We start from the raw sequence: 26,675 nt of genomic DNA on the forward strand, positions 1-26,675 counted from the left end.
AAACCATAACAAAACAGGATACAGGGATCTGGCTTAATAACGCAAAAACACTGACATGAAAAAAAGCTTGATAAACATATGTAAAAGGCAAGTAAATTGTAAGATGTTACAATGTTACCTCTGCAACTCACTAAGAAAAAGCCAAATTGTCCAACAAAGAAACCAAGCAAAGAACATATATATACCAGTGATTCATTAGTGTGGGGATCCTGTCAATACACACAAGAAAAAACACCCAGAGTCATCAGCAATCACACAAAGGCTCATTAAAACAGTGACATTATACTCTTCACTCATCAGAGTCACAGGATTTCACTAGACAGTATCAAGTGCTAACAGAAATGAGGAAAATAGGAACTTTCGAGTATTGCCAGTAAGACTGAAAATCAGGACAGCCATTGTGAAAACCCATTTGACTCTTGTCAAATTGGAGACGCACCATTTTTTATGACACAGTGCAAAGAGAGATGCAGAAGGCTGTTTCTAGAAGGACATAATGAACACACCCAAATGTCCACTCGTAGGAGGCAAAATGAGCATGTGCCACATTTATTTAATAGAATACAGTGATAATAAGTGGATCCATACATACCAACATAGATAGAACCCCATGATATAGTAAGTGAAAATACAGAATACAGACTGGTGACATTTATGTACATTTTAAAAAACTCTGAGGCAACACCATTTCCTTACGATTGTGGGTAAAAACATAAAGAATGGATGCACATACACAGTCGCGTTGCGGTGGTGGCCTCTGCAAGGTACAAGGGGGCACTGAGGGAACTGGTTAAAGAATTTCACTTACATCTCAGTGTGTTACTTCTTTAAAAAAAACGGAAGAAGAGGGTAGTTATTACTTCTGGATGGTGAGAATGTGGACATTTACTATTGCTCGTCCTTTTTAATTCCCTTCCCAAGTTTTCCCTTGTGGAGTACTCCCTCTAGTGCTCAACCACATGCTCTCTGCAGGCAAGGGGCAGGGGTGGGCATGCTGAGAACACTGTAACACTGGATCTTGACGAGAGACTTAAGTGCTGTCCAAGGTGAATTTTGACTGTATGTGATTTTAGCCTTAACTGACAAACTTGACTATTAATACTCTTGTAAGTTTAGACTCACAGCATTCATGAGCATGATAACTTAAAAAAAAAAAAGTGTAAAACACTTCAATTTAGGTAAGGACTTTTGAGCGGCCAATCTTATGTACAAAATTTAGTTAACTAAACTCCCGCTTCTCCAGTGCCATCTGGTGGAAAAAAGAGGCAACTGTACCTTCCACAAAAACCCACAATTGTGGTTATCAGAGCAAGAGCAACATTCTTTCCAAGGAAGAGTCTTTTCCTTCTGAGGTTACTGTGTACTACACTAGTAACCATGTATGTTCTTCAGAGCCTTCCTCAAACTAAATTGTTCAGCCTGTAAGTTAGATAAGAAAAGGCTGTTCTTCTATCTTCTTTTGCTCAGATTCCTTCTTTAATGTGTCTTAGTCAAATGATGTTTTAAATTCTTCCTCACCAGACCAATCTGCAATCATAATCTCTATTCATCCGTGTTTCATACCCTCCGGGGTAAAAAATTCCAACAGCTGATTTCTAGATTAAAAATTTTAGTGTCATTCTGCTTTATATAAACTGAGGGTGGTTAAGAATTTTTAATTTAAAGACTTAAAATACAGTGTGTTCTCACTATAAATATGCAGTGGGAATTATAAATAGTTCCTTCTTTCAAGCACTGAACGAGATAGTAAAAAACATACAGTATCTTACCAAGAGCCAACAAAACAGGCTAGATTTTTTCAGATATTAAAAAAATCAACATAAAACAAAAACAAAAAACCATAGTAACAAGGTCATTAATACCTCAATTTGCAATACCGAATTGGTTGATCCATAAACAATCCAGAGATGTAACTGAACAGGGTGGTAAAATTACTTTGGAAACTGACGACTGTACTCAGGACAAAATAAGTCAGTCCTAAATGGTTTCTTCCCTTAGTGTTCTCTGTGGCCACGATTCCAGTCAAACTTCATAACCTGCTGTCATAGCTTTTTAACGGTTTCCAAATCAGCACTAGCAGAGGATGGAAATAAAGCCAAAGGCACTCCCTCAGAGGTTCAAAACTGCTAGATTTTGATGTAGACTTAAATTTAGCAAGTTTCAGTCATTCCACTTAGATGATCCTGTAGATACATGCAAACACACTGAACTGTTGGCTTCCCTTCTTGTCCCTTCTCAAAGTTTATGATAAAGAGACTAATCCCTGTATTGGGACTGACTGACATAAATTCGGATTTGTTCAGAGTTGTGGGTAAGGAACACTTAAGGTCAGTCAGAAAATAATTAAACAGGCTTTTCATGTAAGCGCCATGACTCACAACTAAGACACTGGCGACTAATCCTGGAGCACTGCTGTCTGAATTAGATTCAGAGGGACAGTTTTTTCCTAAGGGAAATATCTCTGCCAGAGAAGTTTCCAGACAGTTGCTTGGAGCTCCTCGGGAAAACTGTTCATTTTCACCTGCCTCCTGCAGAATCAGCTGACAAAGAATATCAAAAAAGTCTTTTCCACGCATTTTTACCTACAAGAAAAGAAAATACAAATTAAAAAAAGTGCCACTAATGATAGTCTAAAACATACACATAAAACATAACTGACTGAATTTTCTAATATGTCAATGTAAGTACTACATAAGCAGATGAGATGCTGTTTCTATGCACTCAATCAGTAGTAAATGCCCAGGTATTTCTGGAACTATGGAAGCACATCTAGGGGCAAAGATGAGTAAAATACCATTTCCAATTCTTTCCTTCAGAGAGAGCACTTACAATCTAATTAGGGAAATTTACAAGTAAAAAGAAGCCCATAAAAGAGTGTGCCTAGGAAAGGGCACCTAGAGCCACCACAACAAGGACAAAAGCTCTTCTTGCCTTTACTAAACAGAAAGTCTTTAGGAGAAAATTATGAAAATAAAAAATGGTGGTGGGGGGGCGGGGATCACCAACAATGCAGTTTAAAAGCAGGACACTTCAAAGAAATTCAAACACAGTGATGATGTCACTTAGGGAGCACTGAAGATTTTGAGACCGCAATTACTTTGCCTGCCGCTCTCACTGAACGGCACTGCACTCACCTCCTTCCTGCTAGTACCACTGCGGGAGTTACTGCTTCATATTCAAAGAGTTTTCTTCAAGTATCACCTTAACACACATCCTTTAAATCCACTATTGGCAATGACTGCCAACTTAATAAATAAGAAAGACAGCTTAAAAAGGAAAAATAAACACACCATATAGAATTGGTTTATGAACCAAACAACTTTCAAACCACTCAGCTGAGATTTAGAGACATCTCATTTATAAAACAAACTCAGTATTAGGTACTCTGACCTTGGCAGGTTCATGCACGTGGCAACCTGCCCCAGGGCTACGTACCTGGTCTAATGTCTCTCCTCCAGGTGGTGTGAACACAGGGCATTCTTCCCCAGCTGCTTTGGCCATCGCCCTTAGCTCACTTAGTGCCCTGCCTTCTGCAACCCCGTATTTCTGCAATGGTCCAACAGACAAAAGTGCCTCAAATCAATTTGCAATACAACAAGTAAATACATGTTTATGACAAACTTGGAATAATCATTCTGGCAAGAAGCCTGGCTTCCTTTCACTGACTTCATTCTATCTTTTAAACCAATAATGAGAATATACTCAATAGAGGGCCGTGAACCCTACAAAATACAGCTGACACCTTGAACTAGACACTGTGTCTAGATGCGTTATATGGAACAACACACTCAACTAGACAGTGTGGCTTTATTGGACAAATAGATCTGCACAGATTCCAGGACCAGAGACTAATGTATGCAGCAACCAAGTCAACCACCTCACATGCCATCTCATCTGGTCCTAATAATAGCACTATGAGATGGGCATTTTCATCACCATATTTATGAATGGGAGAGCAGAATTTCAGAGAGGTTAAGCAACTAGCCTATATTCCTATATCTAATAATCAGCAAATTTGAAATTCAAACCCCGATCTGTGTGATTTCAAAGGTCATTAACTTTTTAGATTCCTAAAGAATGAGCCATAGCAAAGGACACAGAAGTCACAAACGAAATACAAACGGCCAAGAAACTCCTCAGGAATCCATAATGTGAAAATTAAAATGGTACCTTTCGGAAGCTATTAAATTGGAAGACCAAAGAGACTACCAGTAGCTACTGTTTATGTGAGAAAAACTCCCTCATCATTCATGGAAGTACAAACTGGCACAGCTTTTCTGGAAGGAAATTCAGCAGTGTGTGCTATAGGCTTTTCAAAAAGTACACCCTCAACAATTTCGTCTCTAGGAAATCTATTAGGCATGTGTATAAAGAACCAACTACAAAAAGATGTTTATTTTAACATTATTTACATCAGTGGAAAATCGAGTCACAACCTAGGTGTACACCAGTAGTAGCAGCCAAGCAATATCCATTTACTGGAATAATACAGTCACTAATCAGGTGGTCGTATCCACATGCATGTTTGGGCACTGATAGACACAGGGAGAAAATCCGGTTAAAAACCAACATATAGAAGGGGTATACTTAGAAAAATACATACACAACCAGACAGACAGACAGACAGACTGACAAACATGAAAAAAGCCAAGAGCACACATACCAAAATGTTCACCATATTTGGCATGGTAGAAATTTTAGCTGTATTTTTTCCCAAACTATTCTTACTTTTAGTTCCCCACAATGACAACAGATTGCTTACAGAATAAAATATTTAAAGATAAATCATTATTTATGGTTTATACTGATGATGCCTCAAAATTCTACCACCACCAGACAGAAGTCCAACAATTAATTAAATGTTATTTATAGGAACATATGCACATTTGTCAGGTGCTCTTCCAATTCTTAACTTCAAATTCTTTTTCTTTAAGTGTATTTATTTATTTTGAGAGAGAGAGAGTACAAGCAGGGGAGTGGCAGAGAGAGAGGGAGAGAGAATCCCAAGCAGGCTCTGCGGGGCTCGAACTCATGAACCATGAGATCATGACCCGAGCCAAAATCAACAGTCAGACGCTTAACTGACTAAGCCACCCAGGTGCCACTCAAGTTCAATTCTTATATCTTTAATTATAACTGGAACAACCTCTTTTATAAAGGAGAACATTAAAAATCATTAGCTCTATGACCATGGACTGGACCTCTGTGTGCCTTGGTTTCTGCAACTGTAAAAATGAGGTTTTAAATCTTAGGGGTATTGTGAAGATTGTCAAACCTGCAGTTCTGAGACCCTTGCCAGAGTGTGGTGGGCACTGTGCAAATGCTCACTACTACTACTAAGGCTGGGCAGTAAGTACAAGGAAGGAGGGGGCAGATGGAGAAAACAGATCATATCCTACACTATGCTGACAGCCAGGCTGGAGCTTGGATGGGCTCCGAAGGTAAAAGAGAAACAGTGAATTGTTTTATACAGGAACGCAGCAACCAAGTTTTCCAAAGATTACTCTGGCTGCAGTGTGGAGATTAGATCAGAAAGCGAGAGCAAGGCAGAAGGCAGGAGAACCACTGCTCCAGGTGATCCAGGTGACAGGGGACACTGAATACAGTAGGATGGCAGCAGTGGGTTTGCAGAGGGATGAACGATTCAAGAACTATTACACAGTGGCCAAATTGACAAGATGATGGTAGGATGTGCAAGTGGGAAGCAAGGAAGTCAAGAATGCGTAGTTTGAGTGACTGGGTAAAGCAGGAGCTACGTGGAGAAAAGATGCTGTGCTCCACTGAGCTAGAAGTAGATGTGGGGCACACACACAGACATCAAAAGTAGGCAGTTTGATATGTGAGCTCAGGCAAGAGATCTAAGCTAAAAATATATATTTGGAAATCAACTGAAATCACAGGAAAGGATGCAGTGATTCAGGGAGAGAGCACACAGAAGAATGGCCCGGACAAGGAGACCGTCTCTCTACTGTGCGATTGCAGGCCTCGTCCAGTGTTCCACTGAACTTGTAATGCTTGTATTAACACTGCAGCACTAGTTCTCAGGCACAGAGTGAGCCTTTCCAAGCAGCACCTCTGCGGGAACTCTGGTATGTATTTTGGACAAAAACAGAGAACACAGGCAAATTATGAAAAACAATTCTCAAAGATGCCCTAGCCATCGACACATCTATCCAGGTACAAAAGAAATCACAGGGCTGACGGAGACATTAGCCAGCTCATGGGCCCATAGTGAAGAGCAAAATTACTGCTCTGGGAGGACAAGCTCAGATCTGAAATTGAGATGTGGCTTTAGCTAAGTCACTATCTCAGCAAGTTTCATTTCTGGTATATAAAATGGACATAAGCCAGTCTATTCAAGCTTAAAATTGGGAAGTAGGATGGGGAGGCCAAGAAGAGAACTTTGCACTTTACCTCACGCTCTTCTGTACTAGTTCTTATGAGGAGACCTTGCTTTTATAATTTGGGAATTTAATAATTAAATATGATACTATCAGTGAGAGTCTGTAACAGCCACTGACACATAGCAGGTTCTTAACATGTTAGCTGATTCCACATCCCTATCAGGAATGCGTCTGACAAACTGAGCTGGTTTACTGATGACTTATTGTGAAGAACAATATGTAAGTACGTTACTTACTCTTTCTCGAAGCCTTGAATCATACTTTACTGTCATATCTTTGCAAACTTTGCTCTTCTCCAATATCCCATGCACAGTCTGAAAATGGAAAGACAATGGTTTCTTTTCTCACAAAAAGAGTCATTCTAGCCAAAATGTCAAAATACATCATAGTATATAAAAAAAGAACTAGAAATAATTTTCCTTTGTGCAAGTTGCCTCTCTTCACACAGATCTGGGTATTTCCTTGTGACCGATCTTCTAGTTTGCAGGTCAGCAAATCAGAGCCCAAATCTAGACCACGGCTTGTTGTCATAAATGAGGATTTATTAGAACACAGCTATTTATGTATTGTTTGTGGCTGCTTTCACAGTACAACAGCAGAGTTGAACAGTTGTGACAGAGACCATACAGCCCATAAAACTTAAAAAAACTTACTATTTGGCCCTTTACAGAAAAGGTTCTGGTTCATTAATTCTCCATTCAGGTGTTGCTACATTGCTGTGAAACCCATCTATTGAGTCTTAATTTCAGTTATATTTTCAGTTCTAGAATTCACACTTAGCTCTTGTGCATAATTTCCAGTTCTCTGTTGTAATTCCATATGTCATTTTTTAATCTGTGCATTCAATAGTTATTTTAAAGTCCGTGTGTGGTAACCAGCTATCAAATAAATCCTGAGGCTTGTTTCTGTCATCTTTTGTTTGGGCTCATTTTTGTTCATGTTTCCTTCTCTCCTGGTGTGCCTGGTTATTTTTGATTAACAAGAAACACTGTATTTGCAAAACTAGAAATAATTTAAGTCCACAATCTGACTTGTTTTTTAACCCTCTCCCCACAAATTAAACATTATCATCATTATGGTTCTATATTGTCACTATTTGTTTACATTTACCCTTACTTTTACCAATATCTTTGCTCACCCATCTTTTCTGAAACTCAGACTTCCCTTCTGGAATTATTTTCCTTCTTCAATTATCCTTTGAAAGTTCCATTACAGCCTGTTTGTCTGAAATGTGTTCATTTCACCTACACCCTAGAAAATGTTTTCCTGGGTATAAAACTCTAGGTTAGTCTTTATTATCTCTTCAGTGCATTAAAAAAAATTATTACTGATACTGACAAATTTGTTGATAGTCTAATACTGGACATTAGTGGATGACGTTTGTCCTTAATCTTTGGACTTTGCAATTTTGTTATTTAAGTGTAGATATGGGTTTCTTTTTATTTATCTCCACTGGGATTTGTCACACTTTTTAGATCTGATAATGTGTTATCTTTCAAAAGTTCTGTAAAATTATCAACTGTGACTTCTTTGACCCCTTTCTCATTCTAACATCTCCTTCTGAAAGACACCAGACCTCATATCATGTTCTTCATTTCTTTTAAACTCTCAAATGTTTAATCTATTTATCACATTGTGCTACATTTCAGTTATTATTTTACATTTACCTATGAGCTAATGATCATTTCAACTATGTTTAATCTGTAATTTAGTAAATCCACTGATGTTTTCATTTTTGGTTTATCAACTTGTTCTGTGTTTTTAAATCAATTTCATTGAGGTATAATTTACAACAAAAAAACATACCTATTGCTAAGTGTACAGTTCATTGAGTTTCGAAAAATGTATACGACTATCTACATACCACCAAAATCAAGACATGGAAGAATTCTATCACTCTAAAAGATTCCTTTGTGTCCTTTCTAGTCAATCCCTCTCACTCCTGGCCCCTGACAAACATGGACCTGCTCTACCTAACTGAAGATTAAATTTATCCTTTCTGGAGTCTCATATAAATGGAACCATACAATATGTACTCTTTGTGCCTGGCTTCTTTTGTTCAGCATGTTTTTGAGACTCCTCCATGTTTTTGAGACTCCTCCACTCCTCCTCACGTTGTTGCTGAGTTGTATTCCACAGCATGAATGTATCACAGCTCATTTATCCATTCACCTACTGATGAACACGGGTGATTCTGCTCTTTGAACAGAAACTGTTCAAATGAACAAAGCTGTTAATTATGTGTACAAGTCTTTGTGTAAACATATGTTATTTCTCTTGGATAAATTCTTAGGACCGAGATTGCTGGATCATATGATTAGTGTATACTAAAGTTTCACTGTTTTCCAAAGTAGTTGTTCCACTTTACATTCTCACGAGCAATGTAGGAGTCCTAGTTGTTCCACATTCTTGTGCATTTTCAAATGTTCATGTAATAGAATCTCACTATGGTTTTAATTTGCATTTCTGTCAAGATCAATTATGCTACACATCTTTCAATCTGCTTATTGACCTTCCATATTCTCTTCTTTGTGAAGTGCCTGGTCAAATTCAAATCTTTTGCTCATTTTAAAGTGTTATTCTAATTACTAAGCTGGAAAAAATTTATAAATATGGCTATATACGTATTTATCTACATAGATAGATTTGTCAGATACATATATATTATATATAAAATAAGATCTGTATCTTGTTTATGCCTTGCACTAAGAACCTTTATAAAGATTTTTCTCTTGTGTTTTCTTATAGAAGATATATAGATTTAGCTTTTAGATTTGTGCTGAGATCAAGTGTAAGTTAATTTTTGTGTGTTATATGCAGTAAAGGTCAAAGTTCATGTTTTTCTATATGGATAGTCCATTGTTTCAGCAGCTTTTATTGAAAAGAATCCCTGTCAAGTGCTGTATTACCTTGGCACCTCTGTCAAAACCCAATTGACAAAAAAAGATTCTGACTTCCAGGGAAGATGATGGAGTAGGAGGACCCTAAATTCACTTCCTCCCAGGAGTACTACTAGATAACATTCACATCAGTATAAATAACCCAGAAAATGACCCAAAGACTGGCAGAACAAATGCCACAAGTAAAGGTAGATAAGAGGCCACAATGAAGAGGGTAGGAAGGGCAAAGACACAATGGGGAATTAAACAGACCCATGGGCCAGCCATGCGCAGGAGGGAGGGAGCAGAAGGACTGGAAAACGAAGAGAAACACACAACAGTAAGCCCATGTGGGGAAGACAAATCCTCATTACATTTGGCTTTGAAAACTAGAGGGGTTGAATTTTCTGAGTTCTTAGAATCAGCCGGACTTAAAACTTGGAATTTTAAAAACCAGGGGGTGTGGCTCTGGGAGAGCCTGGAGGACAGAGGACATAGAGAGACAGCACAACCAACAGCCCAAGATACAGCATAGAAGCAGCAGTTTGAAAACTGCCTGGGGTATACAGGAGAGAAAGTTATTTACTAATCTCAGAACATGTCCAGAGGCGCAGCAGTCACAGGGACACTCCCCCAGGAAGAAAGAAGCTGGCATGCAACATTTCCCTCCCCTGCCCCACAGAGTACACACATGGCCAGCTGTGAGAACCAGTGTGGCAGACATTCACTATCTAACTTGCTAACACTGCCACCCACCCCCCAGCACCCCCTCAAATTCAGCAGCTTTCACCCCCTCAAATACACTCCTGGCCCGAGCCCATCCAGGGCACTGTCACAAGCCTGGCAGTGTGCAAGTAGCTCCTACAGTGGCCAGCACCACTCCAAAGTGACTCTGGCCCTAGGGAGAGGGAAAATACCACCAGCACCACCCCCCCACCAGACTGTGGCCCTAGCAGTGGGCTGGAGGCAGACAACTAGTCTGACCGCAGGTCCTGTCCACCAATAAAAGCTTCTCAGGGGACAACACAGGGAAAGTGCCCTGCAGTTTGGTGCTACCACACCTCTGGAAAATGCCTGGTCTGACTCAACTCAGGCCCAAGGCAGCCCCAAACTGGCCCACTAGCAACAAAGGGACCAAACCCTGCCCACAACAGACAAAGAGAACCTCTGCAGATGACTGGACTGGCTCAACCATAACAGCCAGGTGCACATAGCACACATAGTAGACACCCCTGCAGTGTCAGGTTCTAGCAAACAGGGGACGCTGCACTGCAGGGCACTACAAGACCTCTTCTTCACAAGGCCACTACCTTCGAGAGCAGGAGACACAGCTGACTTTCCTAATACACAGAAACAGACACGAGTTACACACAAATGAAGAGTCAGAGAAATATGTCCCAAATGAAAGAACAGGACATAATCACAGCAAGAGATAAAAACAAAATGGAGATAAGTAATATGCCTGGTAGAGAATTTAAAATAATGCTCATAAAGATACTCACTGAACTTGAGAAAAGAGTGGAGGACATCAATGAGACCCTTAACACAGAGATAAAAAAGAACCAATCCAAGATGAAGAACACAAGAAATGAAATTTAAAATACACTAGACGGAATAAATAGGCTCGAGGAAGCAGAAGAACGAATCAGTGACCTGAAGACAGAGTAATGGAAAATAATCAACCTGAGTAGGTGAAAGATAAAAAAAATTATGCAAAATGAGAATAGATTTAGGGAACTCAGGGACACCATCAAGCATAATGGTCTCATTAATGGTCATCAAGTATAATGGAGGTCTGACTCCTTTCAGACCTAAAGACACATGCACACTGAAAGTGAGGCAATAGAGAAATATTTATCATGCAAATGCATGTCAAAAGAAAGCTGGGGTTTCAATACTTATATTGGACAAAACAGACTTTGAAACAAAAACTGTAACAAGAGACAAAGAAGGACACTACATAATAAAGGGGATAATCCAACAAGAAGATACAACTATTATAAATATTTATGCACCCAACATGGGAGTAGCCAAATACATAAAGCAGTTTATAACAAACATGAAGTAATCGATAGTAATACAATAATAGTAGGGTACTTCAACACCCCACTTACATCAATGGACAGATCATCTAAAAAAAAAAATTAACAAGGAAACAGTGGCTTTGAATGACACACTGGACCAGGTGGGTGTACCAATACAGAAACAACATTTCATCCTAAAAGAGCAGAATACACATCCTTTTCAAGTGCACATGGAACATTCTCCAGAACAGATCACACATTACATCACTAAACAAGTCTCAAAAATTCAAAAAGATCAAAGTCCTACCAGGCATCTTTTCTGACCATAACAGTACGAAACTAAAAATCAATCACGAGAAAAAATCTGAGAAGAACACAAATATATGGAAGTTGAATTACATGCTATTAAATAATGAATGAGTCAACAACAACAAAAAAAAAATCAAAGAGGAAACTAAAAAATACATGGAGACAAATTAAAATGAAAACACAATGGTCCAACATCTTTGGGATGTAGCAAAAGCTGTTCTAAGAGGGAAGTTTATAGCAATACAAACCTACCTCAAGCAAGAAAAATCTCAAACCACTAAACTTACACCTAAAGGAGCTAGAAAAAGAACCACCAGGAGCTTAAAAACAGCAGAAGGAAGAAAGTTATAATAAAGAGGGGAAATAAATAAAATAGAAACTGAAAAAAAAAAGAGAGAATCAAACAGATCAATAAAACCAAGAGCTGATTCTTTAAAAAAATCAACAAAACTGATAAACCTTTAGCCAAACTCATTTTTAAAAAATAATAATAAAATAAAGAGAGGACTTAATAAGACCAACTGACAAAAAACAATTGAGAGGAAAAAAAACCAAAACCCACAACAACAAAAACAACCTGGCCATGTAGGTGTGGGTCAATTTTAGACCCCTCAATTGAGACTCCTTTTTTCCTTTTTTTAGTCTTCTTTCTTCCTTAATTTTGGAATGCTCTGTTTCTATAACTTCATGTTCACTGCTCTTCTACAGTGTCTAACCTGCTGATAATCCCCTCCTGTGTAATTTTCATTTCAGAATACTGTTATCTTTGATCTCTAGAAGATGAATTTGATTCTTTTTTATTTCTTCTATTTCTTTCCTCATTATGTTCCTCGAGCACAGATGAGCTTCACTGTTTTTTTTTTATGTTTATTAATTTATTTTGAGAGAGACACAGAGAGCGTGAACCAGAGACGGCCAGAGAGAGAATTCTAAGCAGGCTCCACACTCAGCACGGAACCCAATCAGGGTTCAATCCCATGACTATGAGATCATGACCTGAGCCAAAGTCAAGAGTCAGATGTTTAACTGACTGAGCCTCCCAGGCACCCCATTAATTAATTAATTCATTGTTTAAGAAAGCTCAATGCCCAACATGGGGCTTGAACTCACAACCTGGAAATCAAGAGTTGCATGCTCTACTGACTGAGCCAGCCAGGCATCCCAGCTTCACTATTAAGGTGTGATCTTTCTGAAGTGTCCACTGTATGCTTGATGTACTTAACAAAGTCTATCCACTTTGGGTGGAAGGAACACAAATGATTCCCAACCTGTGTGAACACTTGAAATTGGCTTCTGGTTCCCCAGGGATTGTTCTCTCCTGCCCTCATGAGGTTTCACCTACGCATGTGCAGACTGTAATCTACCAAGGATTTAAGGGGCTTCCTATACATACTTCTAGAGTTCTTTCTCTGTGTTGCTCCCTCTTCCAGCACTCTGCCCCACGATCTTTATTTAACCTCCCCAAATTCCAAGCTTTGTCTCCTCAACTCCCTGAGACCACTGGCTCTATCTGGCCTTTCCTGCCAGCATTGGGAAATTACTTCAGGTGGAACACCAGGACAATCCAAGGGTTGATGTTACTTGTCTCACTTCATCTGGGGACCACAGGCCCACACTATCTGAAGTCCAATGTCTATAAACAGTTGTTTCACAAATTTTGCCCTGTTTCTCTAGTTGCTTTTGCAGGAAGACTATATCCTAACTCTGTTATTCCCTCATGGTTGACACAAAGTCCCCTTCCATTGAGTTTTTAGACATTTATTTGGTTCCTTTTTAATTCCCTGGGGTCATTTTTATAGTACTCTGATCCCTAAAGATATTTCAAACGTGTCATTTATTTCTCTACAGTAACATAGTTCTTTTTTAACCATGTCTGGATTCTACTATTTGATGTCTTTGTGAGTTAAATTCTCCTACCTGGTGTTCCTGCTGGCTCTCTCATAAACCTTCTTTGTCTTTTTAAAGATATTTCGTTAGGTATTTTTCCCACGCTACTCTAATTTAAAAATTACCAAGGGGCACCTGGGTGCTCAGTCGGTTAAGCATCCAACTTCAGCTGAGGTCATGATCTCACAGTTCGTGAGCTCGAGCCCCGTATCAGGCTCTATGCTGACAGCTCAGGGCCTGGAGCCTGCTTTAGATTCTGTGTCTCCCCCTCTCTCTTCCCCTCCCCCACTCAGGCTCTGTCTCTCTCTCTCTCTCTCAAAAGTAAATAAAAACATTAAAAAAAATAAAAATAAAATTACTAAATCAAAATAAAGTACAAAAGTAAAATGAAAAGAAACAAGTTCTGTTGGTGGGGGAAGGAGAGGATTGGGGGTGTTATCTGCATGTGATTTAATTTCCTATGATTCTGGTAGCAGTTTTCAAGGTTATGACTGTTGATACTCTTGACTCATCAGCCTAAACCTTGACTGTAGAACTTACCTGCCTTGTCCTTGTGAGGTCACTGGAGAAAACATGAGTAAATTTCACATTATTAAGAAATATGCCAGCAGCAGCTGCTTGTTTAAATCCAGTTTCTGAAAGAGGCTCATCTACTCCTTGTCCTGTAATAGTAAGAGAAGGAACAATAACATTCAAATATATATACATAAGGGATGCAAATAAAATCACATGTAAGAGAATATAATTTATCTACACTTTATTTAAAATATTTCTTTGGAGGGGCAAGTGCATGGCTCAGTCAGTCAGGCCTCAGACACTTGATTTTGGTTCCGGTCATGATCTCATGGTTCGTGACACTGAGCCCTGCGTTGAGATTCTCTCTCTCCCTTTCTCTCTGCCCCTCCCCTGCTTGCACTTGCTCTCTCCCTCTCAAAATAAATAAATAAACATTAAAAAAATATATTTCCTTGGTTATTTTTCTACATAATTTTTTTTTAATTTTTTTTTTTTTAACGTTTATTTATTTTTGAGACAGAGAGAGACAGAGCATGAACAGGGGAGGGGCAGAGAGAGAGGGAGACACGGAATCTGAAACAGGCTCCAGGCTCTGAGCTGTCAGCACAGAGCCCGACGCGGGGCTCGAACTCACGGACCATGAGATCGTGACCTGAGCCGAAGTCGGACGCTCAACTGACCAAGCCACCCAGGCGCCCCTCTACATAACTTTTCAGAGAACTGGAAACAAGTAAATTTAAGCTATAATCCTATAAAGACTCAGGTATTCAAATGTTTCCCAAAAGAATGTCTGCCTAATGGGAATAAGATGATGAGAATTCAGTTGTCTCCAGCTCTCCCCTCTCTTGTGTGTGTCTGCCCACCCCTTCGTTACCTGTATCTTATTAATGCTGGCTCTAATCTTATGTTCTCCATGCAGGTGCTTCATTTGAATGGTAGGATCATAACCTAAAAAGTTTCCTTTCTTAATCTCCATTGCCCAAATGTCCAATATTGTATTATTCCCTCTCTTCCTTCTTCCCTTCCCCCTTCCTTCCTTCTCCTTTAAAAAAAAGGTTGGAACCTCCATTTCCAGGAGAAAGGCTGATTAAACACTCTGAAGGGTCCTCCCATAACAAAAGAACCAAATAGGTGCGCTGTGTGTGTGTGTGTGTGTGCACACGCGCGTGCGCGCGCGCCCTGCTCTCAGGGTATAAGGAAACTCTCCAAGAGGAGATGCAAAGCAACCAAAATACTCTGAGTTGAAAGTTAATATAAACATTAGAAAACAGAGATGACTTGGTAATCAGCACAAGCAAGGGAGTGTTTGGGGGAGGGAGACTGCTACATGGAACAGCGAGGTAGGAGAACTGAAACTCCACATTCCTGGATGCCAGAGATCCTATAAGGAAGCTAGTATAGTTTCAGGTCCGTAGTAAAATCAAATGCAAATTCTCTTCAGAGCAAATCTGACTTAACAAAGGCTAAGAAGTTTTCTACTAATTTATACTTAATAATAATTCAGCCAATGGAGGCGCCTGGGTTAAGCATCTGACTTTGGCTCAAGTCATGATCTCCAGGTCCATGAGTTCAAGTCTCTCATTGGGCTCTGTGCTGACAGTTCTGAGCCTGAATCCTGCTTCGGATTCTGTGTCCCCCCTCTCTCTCTGCCCCTCCCCCACTCGTGATCTGTCTCTCTCAAAAATAAATAAATAAATGTTAAAAAAAATTTTAATAATTCAGCCAATGACTTAACATACAAAAAAACAATCCTCCATGAACAAAAGTCACCAGAAACAACAAATAACAGATTCAGAATAATTAATACTTTAGACATTGAAATCAGCATATAAAGACTATAAACTGTGACTAAAACATAAAGACAGAGTAACAAAAATAAGCAAGTAACAAGAAGCCATCCAAAACAACCAGACCGCTTTCTAAAAGAATCAGACAGATCTTCCAATAACGAAAAATAGAATTGCTGAGGAGGGAAACAATCCTTCAGTGGATGAAAGGAGATTCAGTAACAGAAAGGCTTAATGAACTCAAAGACAGGGCTCAGGTTTTTACCCCAGATGCAGCACAGATAAAGGAGATAAAACACATCTCAGATATATTAGAGACACGAAGGAGAGAATGATATTCCTTAACATATTTCTGACTGGAACTCCAGAAAGAAGAAAATGAAGGAGAAAAAATATGAAGAGATAATGGCTGAGAATTTTCCAGAAATGAGAGAAGATATAAACCTACAGATGAAGAAAACACCAAGCAGGATAAATTAAAAGGGGGAAAAAAAAAATCCCCTCTAGGTATAAGAAACTGCAGAATACCAAAATCAAATAAAAGATTTTAAAAGCAGTTACAGAGAGAGACAGATTGCCTACCATGGAACATGATTTGGCTGAGAGAAGACTTCTTAACAGGAGCAATGGAAGCCAAAAAAAAAAAAACCAGCACACTAATATCTCCCAAGTGCTAGGAGTTCTGTCAGTCTAAATTGTCTAGGCTAAAAAAGGTTGAATAGAATTAAAATAAAATTGTCTGGAATGGAAACAATTAAAACTCTCTTTATCACCAACCAATCTGCACCATGGGACCTTTTAAAGAAGATACTTCAGGAATGCAGGTCTGAGATGCAAAAGAAACTATGAGGAGAGAAACTGGTAAATATATATGTAAATCTAAACAAACATTATCTAAATAACAAATTAAATAATACCTATGTCATGTGGTTAAAAAAGGATAGGACTAAGATACTAAGCGATAATCATACAAGTTCTTTGTATTTGGGAGGGAAAAGAGATATAGATATTATACTTCATTACGTATGAATGGTAAAAATTTAAAGGTAACCATTGAAAGAATAGGTGGGGGTTGAGAGAGGGGAAGGAGGAAGAGGAAGAGGAAAATCAACTATGTAGTTAGTATCTATGAAGTAACACTTAAGGCAGCACAGAAAGGTTAAAAGGAAAGCAATGGAAAATATATACCAGGCAAATTCCAACCCCCAAACAGCTGGAGAAGCTATATTACACTCAGAAATGCAGGACTTTATGACAAAACGATTGTGAGGATTACTATAAATAATCAATGATCTAATTCACTGGAAGACAGAATGATTTTTAAACCTGTATGTACCTAATAAAATAGTCTGTAACTATACAGGAGCAGAACACATAAAGCACAAATTGATAGAATTTCTGGTATTAAAGGATAAATTGGCCATCACAGTGGGATAGTCCACATCTCAACCATAAATTCATATTTAGGTCATGCAGGCAAATCTGTAAATTGACAAAATTAGCAAAGCACACAAGATTTAAACAATAAAACAGAGGTTGCTTATTTGACACCTAACTCCAAACCCAACAATTAGAAAATACAGATTTTTGTCAAGCATAGAATGGTAGATTTATAAACACTGACCATGTTAACTGATTTCAAAGAGATATCAATAAACCATCTTGTCAGAAAGAATACAAAATATAATTGGAAGTCAACCAAAAAAGATGAACCAAAAAAAAAGCTTAGCCATTTGGAAATTTAAAAGATAGTTCTAAATAATTCATGGGTCACCGAAGACAATTTAAGACACCTGGTGCCGATACTTACAAAATTACTACATTATCAAAACTGTAGGTATGCAACAAAAATGGTACTTGGAAATACATGTCTTGAATGCTGTAACTTAAAGAACTAAGCATTTAACTGACAAAGTTAGGAAAAGAACACAAATGTGGAAACAGGTGTGACCACAAACACTTTTATTCCGGCTCCACTGTCAGCGTGGAATGAAATGAGACAAGTACTAAAGAACCAGGTGTTAAATCCAAAGGCTAATTTGGGTGGGGCACGTGTCACCAGAAAACAAAGGGTCATTTAATTATCAGACTAATTTTCAGAAGCGGGAGTCAGGCACACTGGGTATGAAAATCAGTTTCTGCAAACTCCAGATGTCCCTAACCAAAAAAATAAAATGAAATGCTTTTGTAATCACCGCACAGAAATAGTACGTCTGACTGAGAGTTCACCCAAGATATACACGCTAGACTTGCTGGATCACAGGGAGATTAAGATCTGAACCCAAATTAGCAGAACAAGGGAGGAAGAATCTGTTCAGAATAAAGCAACAATCCTATATGAGAACAGGAATTCGTTTTTTAAACCTCTTCTTTGTTACTACTAAAAATAATATAACCACCTTAGCAGAAAAATACCATTAACTAACTAGCCAGCAAACTTCATGTTTCCAAACATGAAATCATTTTAAATCACAGCAGTTACATTTTAAGACCACTAGACCCAACATAACTCTTTAATCAGCTGACTGGGCCACTTTGAAGCTACCCATAAGCAACTTGGAATCCTGTTCTTTACATCCAGTTCCCTTAAGAAACTTATTCCTCTTAGTTACCATCTGCTCTGATCGTATTTCTGTAACCATGATGCTTTAATTCTTTAATACTGCTCACAATACAGAGCTGTCCCCAGGCACCCCTCCCCCACCAACTCTGATTTGCTTACATATCACATTAACACTAGAGGAGACAGCTAAAATAAAGTATACTAACCTTGAATTATTTTCTCCTTGTTAAATCTTGTTTCTCCACTAAAATAGAGAGAGGGGGAAAAAACCTTTATTACCAAATAGGTTATTTTTGAAATCAGAAAAAAAAAAAAAATCATCAATGAAAGGTAATGATATTCACAAAGGGAGCATATGAACCTTGTAGCATACTTCACAATCTAACCTATAAACATAAAATTTGTTCTAAATTGATATTTACAAGCATCTACTCTAATGTACTTAGTTGATTTGGGCTCAGAATTTCATACTGACCCAAATTAAAATGTATAAATCATGAATCAATCATAATTGTAAGTAGAATATTCTATCAATATGTATATATAATTTTCATTAAATAATCTTGTTAAAATAAATGTTAACTAAAACTCCTTTCACAAGCAGCAGGAGGAAACCATGAGAGTTGGTTTATTGCTGGATTGAAGGAGCAAGTGCGAGGGAACCCGATGTGGTGGGAAAGAAGTGGACAACCTTTCAGATGCCCTGGCTTCTTCTGGTTCCTACATCTCCACCTGTTCCTTTTTGTAATGCTGACAACTATCTCGGAGAGGACACTAAAAACTGAGGTTGGGGTACTATGCTTTTAAGAATTAAAAAACCAAACCAATTTCAAAGCAACTGTTAAGAGTGAAGGACTGGAAACTTTGTCATAAAATAACCATCAACTGAGACTGGAGGGAACACAAAGTGGAAGGGGACGGGGATGTGCTATCTGGACGAGACCGGACAACAGTAAAAGCAATCAAATACCTGAAAAGCTATCAAGAACTGAGTTCAAAATTCTTTGAGCTCTTTTTATGTGCTAAGTACAGTGCTAGGCACTGGAAAACAGAGATGGGAAGGACTGGTGGCTGCCCCGGGGGAAAAAGGAGTTGACTTGTTCTGTGTAGACACTGAACACAGAACTGGAAGGGTGGGTAAAAATAGTAAATAGGTTTCTTTGGATCAAGTTGTTTCCTCATTTGGTACCAAATGTCTACAGCTCATATTGATATATTTCTATGTCAAGGGAAGATGAAAATCCTTCGAAGTAAATTTCATTGCCATATAGCAGCCTGAAGAACAAAAACTGCTTTGGCTATATACTTAGGAACTTGGTTAAGCTTGAGTGCCTCTGTTCTTTGTCTGTAAAATGGGGATGATAACAGCCCCCATTTCACAGGGCTCTTGGGGTAACTGAATGAATATAGATAAAGTGTTTAAACACTGTTCAGCTTTTAGTAAGCACTCAATAGTTCTGTTTATAGGTCATTTTTGGACAGAGCTATACAGAAATCAAAGATTCAACTTAATGCATTTAAAATCTTGTAAAAATCGTGAAATAAACAATGTAAACAAATAATATACCATAAAGTCAACACCCTGGTGACCCCACCCAAGTTAACAGATCACCACTGCCAGCCTCCTAGAGTGGGTCTCTTTCCAACCACAATGTCCTCCCACCCCCAGTGGATCCACTACCTGGCATTTATTTAGATGCTCATTTGCTTTGCCTTTCTTCATAGCTTTCCCATGCAAGTACAGCATAGGATTAGCTTGCCTGTTGTTGAACTTTATAATGAGTTGCTTCTTGCTGTATGCAGTCCTGTGTTGCTACCATTCCTCAACATTGTTTGGGAGATACACCACTGTTGTGACCGGTGGCATACTCTTACACTCTCATTACTGTGTAATACTCAAGAATTTCCCAGTGTTATTTATATTGTTGATATATTTACATTGTTTCCAGTTTGGAGCTAAGCTGCTGTGAATAAACATGTTTGTATAGAGCACATCAGATTCTCTAGGGCAGTGGGTGGCAAAGTGGGGCCTCTGAACCAGCATCACTGACACTGCCTGGGGCCTTTTGGAAATGCAAATTCTCAGGCCCCACTTCAGACTCCCGAATCAGAAGCTCAGAGGTTGTGGCCCAGTTCATCTGTTTTAATAAACCCACCAAGTGATTCTGATGTACATTCATGTTTGAGAACTACTCAAAGACCGGCACACGATCTTGGTAGAGTTGTACTGGAATACAATCATACCCATTTGTTTACATGTTGTTTATGACTACTTTCACACTATAATAATGGAACTGAGCGGTCCAGACAGAGTGCATGGCTTGTAAAGCCTAAGCTACTTCCTACCCCTTAATTAAGTTTGCAAAGCCATACCTAGTGATCTAGGCCTAGCCCTAGAATTGCTAAGCCACAGAGTATGCAAACATTTAGATTTATCAGACAATAGCGAAGTGGTCACAGCAATTTACAACCCCCAGCAGTGTTCCACATCCTCTCCAACATTCAGTAATGTCAGAGTTTCCCATTTGTGCCAATTTGGCACAGAACAGTTCATCTCAGTTTTATCTGACTATATTTCCCTGATTACTGTGAAGGCTCAGGCTCATCATCCCTGCTTTGTTTTAAACAAAGCACTAGTTTAAAAAAAAAAAAAAAAAAAGCCTTTACATGGATTGATTTACACAGTCTAGAAAGGAACTCCATCAAATCTTAAGAGTCAGAATCACAAACCCGGGCCTCTGCCTGGAACCTTGTCCCTCATTTACAAAAATAGTTGTCTGCCAACCTCTGCCTAGAACAGCGTTTCTCAAACTTGAGAGTGTATCTGAATCCCCTGGAGAGCTTAATGAAAACAGAGACCACTGGACCTGACCAATATGTTCTCACTCTTCCAGACCCAATACAGACAAACAGCCTGCTCCCTGAGGAAGCATTCCCTCCCAGGCACCATTCCCCACCAACCTATCCCATTTAAACACACCCAGGCTACACTCCCATTTCCCACCCCCCTCCACTCCCCCCCCCCCCCCCCCCGTACTGTCAGTTACCACCCATATGCTAATTAACCTTTTTAGATGTGTGTCTAACCAGGTTCCAGCTCCTTAAAGGCACAGCCAGAGGTTGCCTTGCCCTAACATACTCATTGCCTAGAGAAAACCCAGGGAAATAACAGAACCTCAGTGTACGTACTCTGCCAATGGAAGGTCATCTGGAAATATTAATCAAAATAATAAATCTGTTTGCCCTTTAATACAGCAACCATAATACTGGGAATACTTGCATTCAACCTTATTTAAAACAGTATCTGCCACAATATTTTTTCTAGTAGCAAAAGCTGGTAAATAACCTAAATATCCACTAACAGAGAACTGGTTACATTAACAAATAAATGGTGGCATATATACATAGTGGAATACTAGGTAATTGTGTCCCCTAAAAAAGAGAATGATTTATGGAAAGGTTTGGAAAAATTACCAAAATATATTAAAGAGCAAAAGCAAAGTGCAGAATAATCTAAAAAGAATGCTATCTTTTTAGAAAGGTGGAAAATAAGAATAAACATTTGGACCTGCGTGCACATGTGCACACAAACACCAGAAAGATATATAAGAATTGTTCTGATTTCTAAACATGTGGATGTAACTTTAAAAAAATGTATGACAAATATATGAAGATTTTCATAACTATTTACCACTGATCTGCCATTGTCATCATTGTGGTTGATATTAATAAAATATGTCTTTTACTCCAAAATTCATTCGAAATCATACACAGTGGATGTGAAAGAGGGTATTAATCTCTACCATTCAGACAGATAAAGTATCCACGGTGATGATAGAGAAACTGCCGTTTAAAAAAAATTCTTTTTGTTTATTTTTGAGGGAGAGAGAGAGAGAGGGAGAGAGGGAGAGAGAGAGAGAGGGAGAGAGGGAGAGAGAGAGAGAGAGACAGGGACAGCACACAAGCAGGGGAGGTGCAGAGAAACGGGGAGAGAGAGAGAGGGAGACACAGAATCCGAAGCAGGCAGAGCAGGAATCTAGAAAGAGAATTTTTTCCCAAAAACTTTCATAAATATTTAGTTTTACAGCTATCAGCTTTATCAAGAGGTTTGTATAAATCCTTTAGGCAACTGTTTAAAGTTTGTTTTGGGAGTGGGAAAGAAAATTAGGTGGCTAAAATAGTTTTACTATTAATCTACTTCCCTTAACCAAAGTGTGGCTTGTGATAGTGGCAGAGAAGGTGGAAGGAGCTGAAAGGTCAGAGGAATATATTTTGAAAGAGTCAGGAATAACACTACTCATTTTCAAAATCTCCAGTGTGATCCATTTCCAAAACAGAACACCCGACTCTGCAAGAATCTAAATGCTTATGCCAAGAAGTTAAGTCTTATGACCAGCCATTTATAGGTCCCACAAATATGCATCATTCATTTTGTAGGTTATTACACTATTCTTCACTTTAAAAGATTTTATTTTGTTAGTTCTCGTTTATATTCTATGGCATTTCTTTAGAAGTCATTTAGAAAGCTTAATTTCCCGATCATATTCTTTTAAAGAATTCAAATTCAACAGATGAGTACTGTTTGCCACAAGACCAAGGCAAATCATGGGAAATTAGTACAGATTTGGGGCATGTTTTCAAAATAGATATGCTTCAGTGTACATGGAAATGCAAAGCCTCACCTGATATTTAATCAAGAATACAGCTTTATCTTAATTCCTCTCTACCAATTAATTCACTCGAAAATACAGAAGATTTCGAGGGCTAGTAACATGGAAACCGTCACTAGATGGTCGGAGTGGGGGTGGGGGACATAACACACCCAACTCATGATATATTTTTATTTATATGTCAGTCCTAGTGGTAAATGCTCTCCCAATTGATCAATCCTATTCTCAGAAAACAAGTATCACAGTAACATAACTAACATGTATCTTTATAAAAATTCACAGGTGCCCTAACACTTACTTTGCTTGCTTTATTTATGACCAGAACAATTATTGGCATTCAACAAAAAAGTAACTGCCAATAGAGGTAGCATAAGAAAAGCAAATCAGTTTTGCTATCATTAAATTTACTAATTTATCATCTTTAGGTCATTAAAAGCGAATTAAATGAGGTTTGTAAAATTTTTTGTTTTAAGAGCTAGTTAAAAGTGGAAGTGAAATGGGATGGTTTTCCAGGCAACTAATTGCAAACAGACACAAATAATATTTCAAGGAACTGGGGCCTTCAATGGGTTATGTAGGTGATGGAATTCCCAATCTACATATATTGGGGTTTTCAACAACGCTGGACTAGAAGATCAGAAGTTATAGTTTAATAATACTAAAAGACTTGAAATTTGCAATCTTGGATATTCTATTCCAAAATGATACTTGTGAGCACAAGTATGTCGAAGATAAACGCACAGGTAGTTACAGCATAAGATTCATAAATGATTTGGTTGAACTTACAGAACTTGCATTTTAAAAGCTTTCTGGAATTATCTGAAGAGGCACTGTTCACTAAAATTATTCATCTCTTTAAAAATACCGATCATACTATCAGTTTCAAAGCACTGGACTATCTTAGTTATACAGAATCAGATAATAGAAAAGTCAAGTGCTATTCCCAATATTATGCTAAATGACCCAACCCTGTGGATTCATTATATTTAACTATGGTGATTATTAATCAAGTTTGCAATCGTTTCGTTTCCTGAAAGCGTCATTAATTCTTAGCTTGGAGAATTTGGAAGAGGAAAGAGGGATGATTCAGGCAGGAAAGGCAGCTCACCATAACCCTATCAATTATTTCAACACTTTAACTCCACTTTCCCATGAATAAAACAGAACAAAGCAAACTAGTCTTAACACTCTTCACAATTATATTAGCAGAAATAAAAAGTAGCCACTAAAATGGCTGGTGATATTCAAGCAATCTACAAACACTAGGTTTTAACTCAATAAAAAAGGAGGCAGAGAGGACAGTGATTAAGAGGATGGGATGGGCTGTAGAGTCAAGCTCCTTTGCTTCAATTCCACCACCCCACCAGCCATGTGACTTCAAGCAAGTTACAGGACTTCTGCACCTGTTTCCTCACCTGCAAACTGAGAAGCAGTCCTCACCTCACTGCACTGTCAGAACTTAATTACAACAGTGCCTGGCACATAATAATGTATAAAGACTTACTTTTAAATTGATTCCTCAAAGGATTTCTATAAGGAATCAGTTTTTTAAACCAAGCCCTTTTTTAAGAAGCACGGAGGAGACAAAATCCAAATTCATGTAACTACTGTCCATAAGAATCTAAATAGAAATCACCTTACTATCAAGGGATGGTTCAATCCAGATTTCCTGCGACTTGTGAACTTCAATTATATGTCAGACACAGTACTGGCTGAGTTCAGGCATCCATAAGGTGCTCAAACACTGGGAAAAGAAGGGCTCTACTTCCTGCTCTGCTACCAATGAGCTATACATGACCTTAAGTAGGTCATCAAATGATCATAAAGCAGTCTATAAAATGGAAGGGTGGGGAAGAGACAGAGAGGAACTCAATTTCTAGTTTAGTCATCAAAATCCTGTGAGTCTTACAGGGATAATTCTGATGATTCCTAAGATTATCCTCCCATAAAGGAAGAACAGGACAAAAAAAAAAAAAAAAAAAGATACCAATTAAAGTCAGCTCGACAAGGTTAAGTCCTATTACTGTTCCTTGTGAACTCTGGAAGTCAAAAACCGTATCTTATTTACCTGTATAATCCAGCCCACGGGCACCTAGCACATATTCAAAATGCGGGTCTGATAAAATTATACATACATCCTGAGGACTGACTACATTTTTATTACAGATGCTCTTACAGAATTAGAAGTTATTTAGTTCTTGAGACACATTTCTTCCCCTCCGTTGCACTACGCACTCTGCCTCACACTAGTGAGGCAGGTATTTTCACTACCCCCATTTTATGTATTAGCAAACTGACGTCGTAAAGATTACGTTAACGGAAGCCGCGGTTACAAGGTTCCTCCTAACCAGAGCCCGGATTCTAACCCAGGTCTATCCTGCTTGAAAAATCTGTGGTCTTAACCACCCTGCACTGCACTTCCATTAACAGTCGGCAAATAAGCGTTACGAAGGAAAAAGATAAGAGACATGAAGACGTAGCAGCTTTCAGCTCCACCGTGGAATGTTATGATAAAAATATTTGTTCGGAGTGATGCAGGTTGCAGAAACGAGGGTGGAGGCCCTCCGCCGCCGCCAGCAGTGTGATCTCGGGAGGGAAGAACTAAATCTCAGGTCCACGCCTGCGGCTGCCCTGGCAAGCGAGGGGCGGGGGTGCAGCACAGATGGAGAGAGACAGCGGCGGAAGGCAGCCAGCACACAAATACGGGCCTGGGACGAGCTATCCCGCAAACTCTTTAGGATCCGTTGGGGGGGGGGGGGGCGGGGAGGGGGAGCAACCAGCCGCGCACGAAGTCCGGAGCCAAGGCTGGCTTTTTTCAGCTTTAACTCCGCCAAGTGGCTGCGAACCTCGGCCGTTTACTCCTCCGGACCTCAGCGTGCTCATCTGTAACGCCGGACTCCAGATATTTACGACCCGCCTTCCCGGCTCAGGGGCGCCGGGGGAAGAGGGGTCCAACCCTCCGAAGGGCGAGCAAGCAGGGAAGAGGAGGGGTGACAGGTCAACGGTCTCTTCACCCACTCCTCAACAACTCCCTGACGAGAAGGCGACAAGGACACCCTGCGACGGCAATACTCACTGCCGCACAACGGTCAGCGCGAAGCGGGTCATCTTCCGGGCGCCCGGAGGGAGGGGAAGTGATGGCCCCAGCGCAGCTCGCGTGCCCAGCACCCTCCGGCGCGAGGCTTCTCCGCACTGCGGGACACCTCGCCCACACCACTTCCGCCAAACCGGCCGGCCGGCCGGCTCCGCCACCATAGGCCGAGGCGGCCGTCTACGTCATTCCAGGAGCGCCAATCAGGGCGGCGAGAGGCCGACAGGGCGGCGGAGAATGGTAAGCAACGAGGCCCCGCCCAGGGCCGTGGCGCTTGCGCCCCTGCGCGCAGGCCTGTGATTGGCGCGCGGCAGGTGCTTGCGGGGCCAGCCCTGGAGTCCGCAGTGGCGGCGGTTCTTGCCCGGGCAAGTTTGGATCCTGGAGACTCCGGATAGATGGGTGAGCTGGGGCACGGATGTGGAGTTGATTTCATTTGAAGCAGGAATGCAGCTAGTAGTCTTACTTCCGGAGTGTACAGCGCCAGACACATTGGGTCGTATGAGGTTTTACTGTTAACCCGTAATACTGGGGATGTAGGGTCAGCA

General features: G+C 39.6%; 1 protein-coding gene across 1 annotated transcript; it reads right to left on the reverse strand.

Moving 5' to 3' along the window:
• Positions 1-521: 521 nt before the first annotated feature.
• TIGAR (TP53 induced glycolysis regulatory phosphatase) lies at positions 522-26,339 on the reverse strand. The gene is made up of 6 exons (XM_019464809.2): positions 26,116-26,339; positions 18,576-18,613; positions 14,044-14,165; positions 6,641-6,718; positions 3,436-3,546; positions 522-2,582 (listed from the first exon to the last, which is right to left on the reverse strand). The coding sequence occupies exons 1-6, from the start codon at positions 26,292-26,294 to the stop codon at positions 2,151-2,153; spliced, it is 960 nt and encodes a 319-aa protein (XP_019320354.2). The 5' UTR covers positions 26,295-26,339; the 3' UTR covers positions 522-2,150.
• Positions 26,340-26,675: the final 336 nt, after the last annotated feature.

The sequence above is a fragment of the Panthera pardus genome, unplaced genomic scaffold (genome assembly GCF_024362965.1).
Source record: "Panthera pardus isolate Hobbes unplaced genomic scaffold, ASM2436296v1 HiC_scaffold_6, whole genome shotgun sequence".
NCBI classification, from domain to species: Eukaryota; Metazoa; Chordata; class Mammalia; order Carnivora; family Felidae; genus Panthera; species Panthera pardus.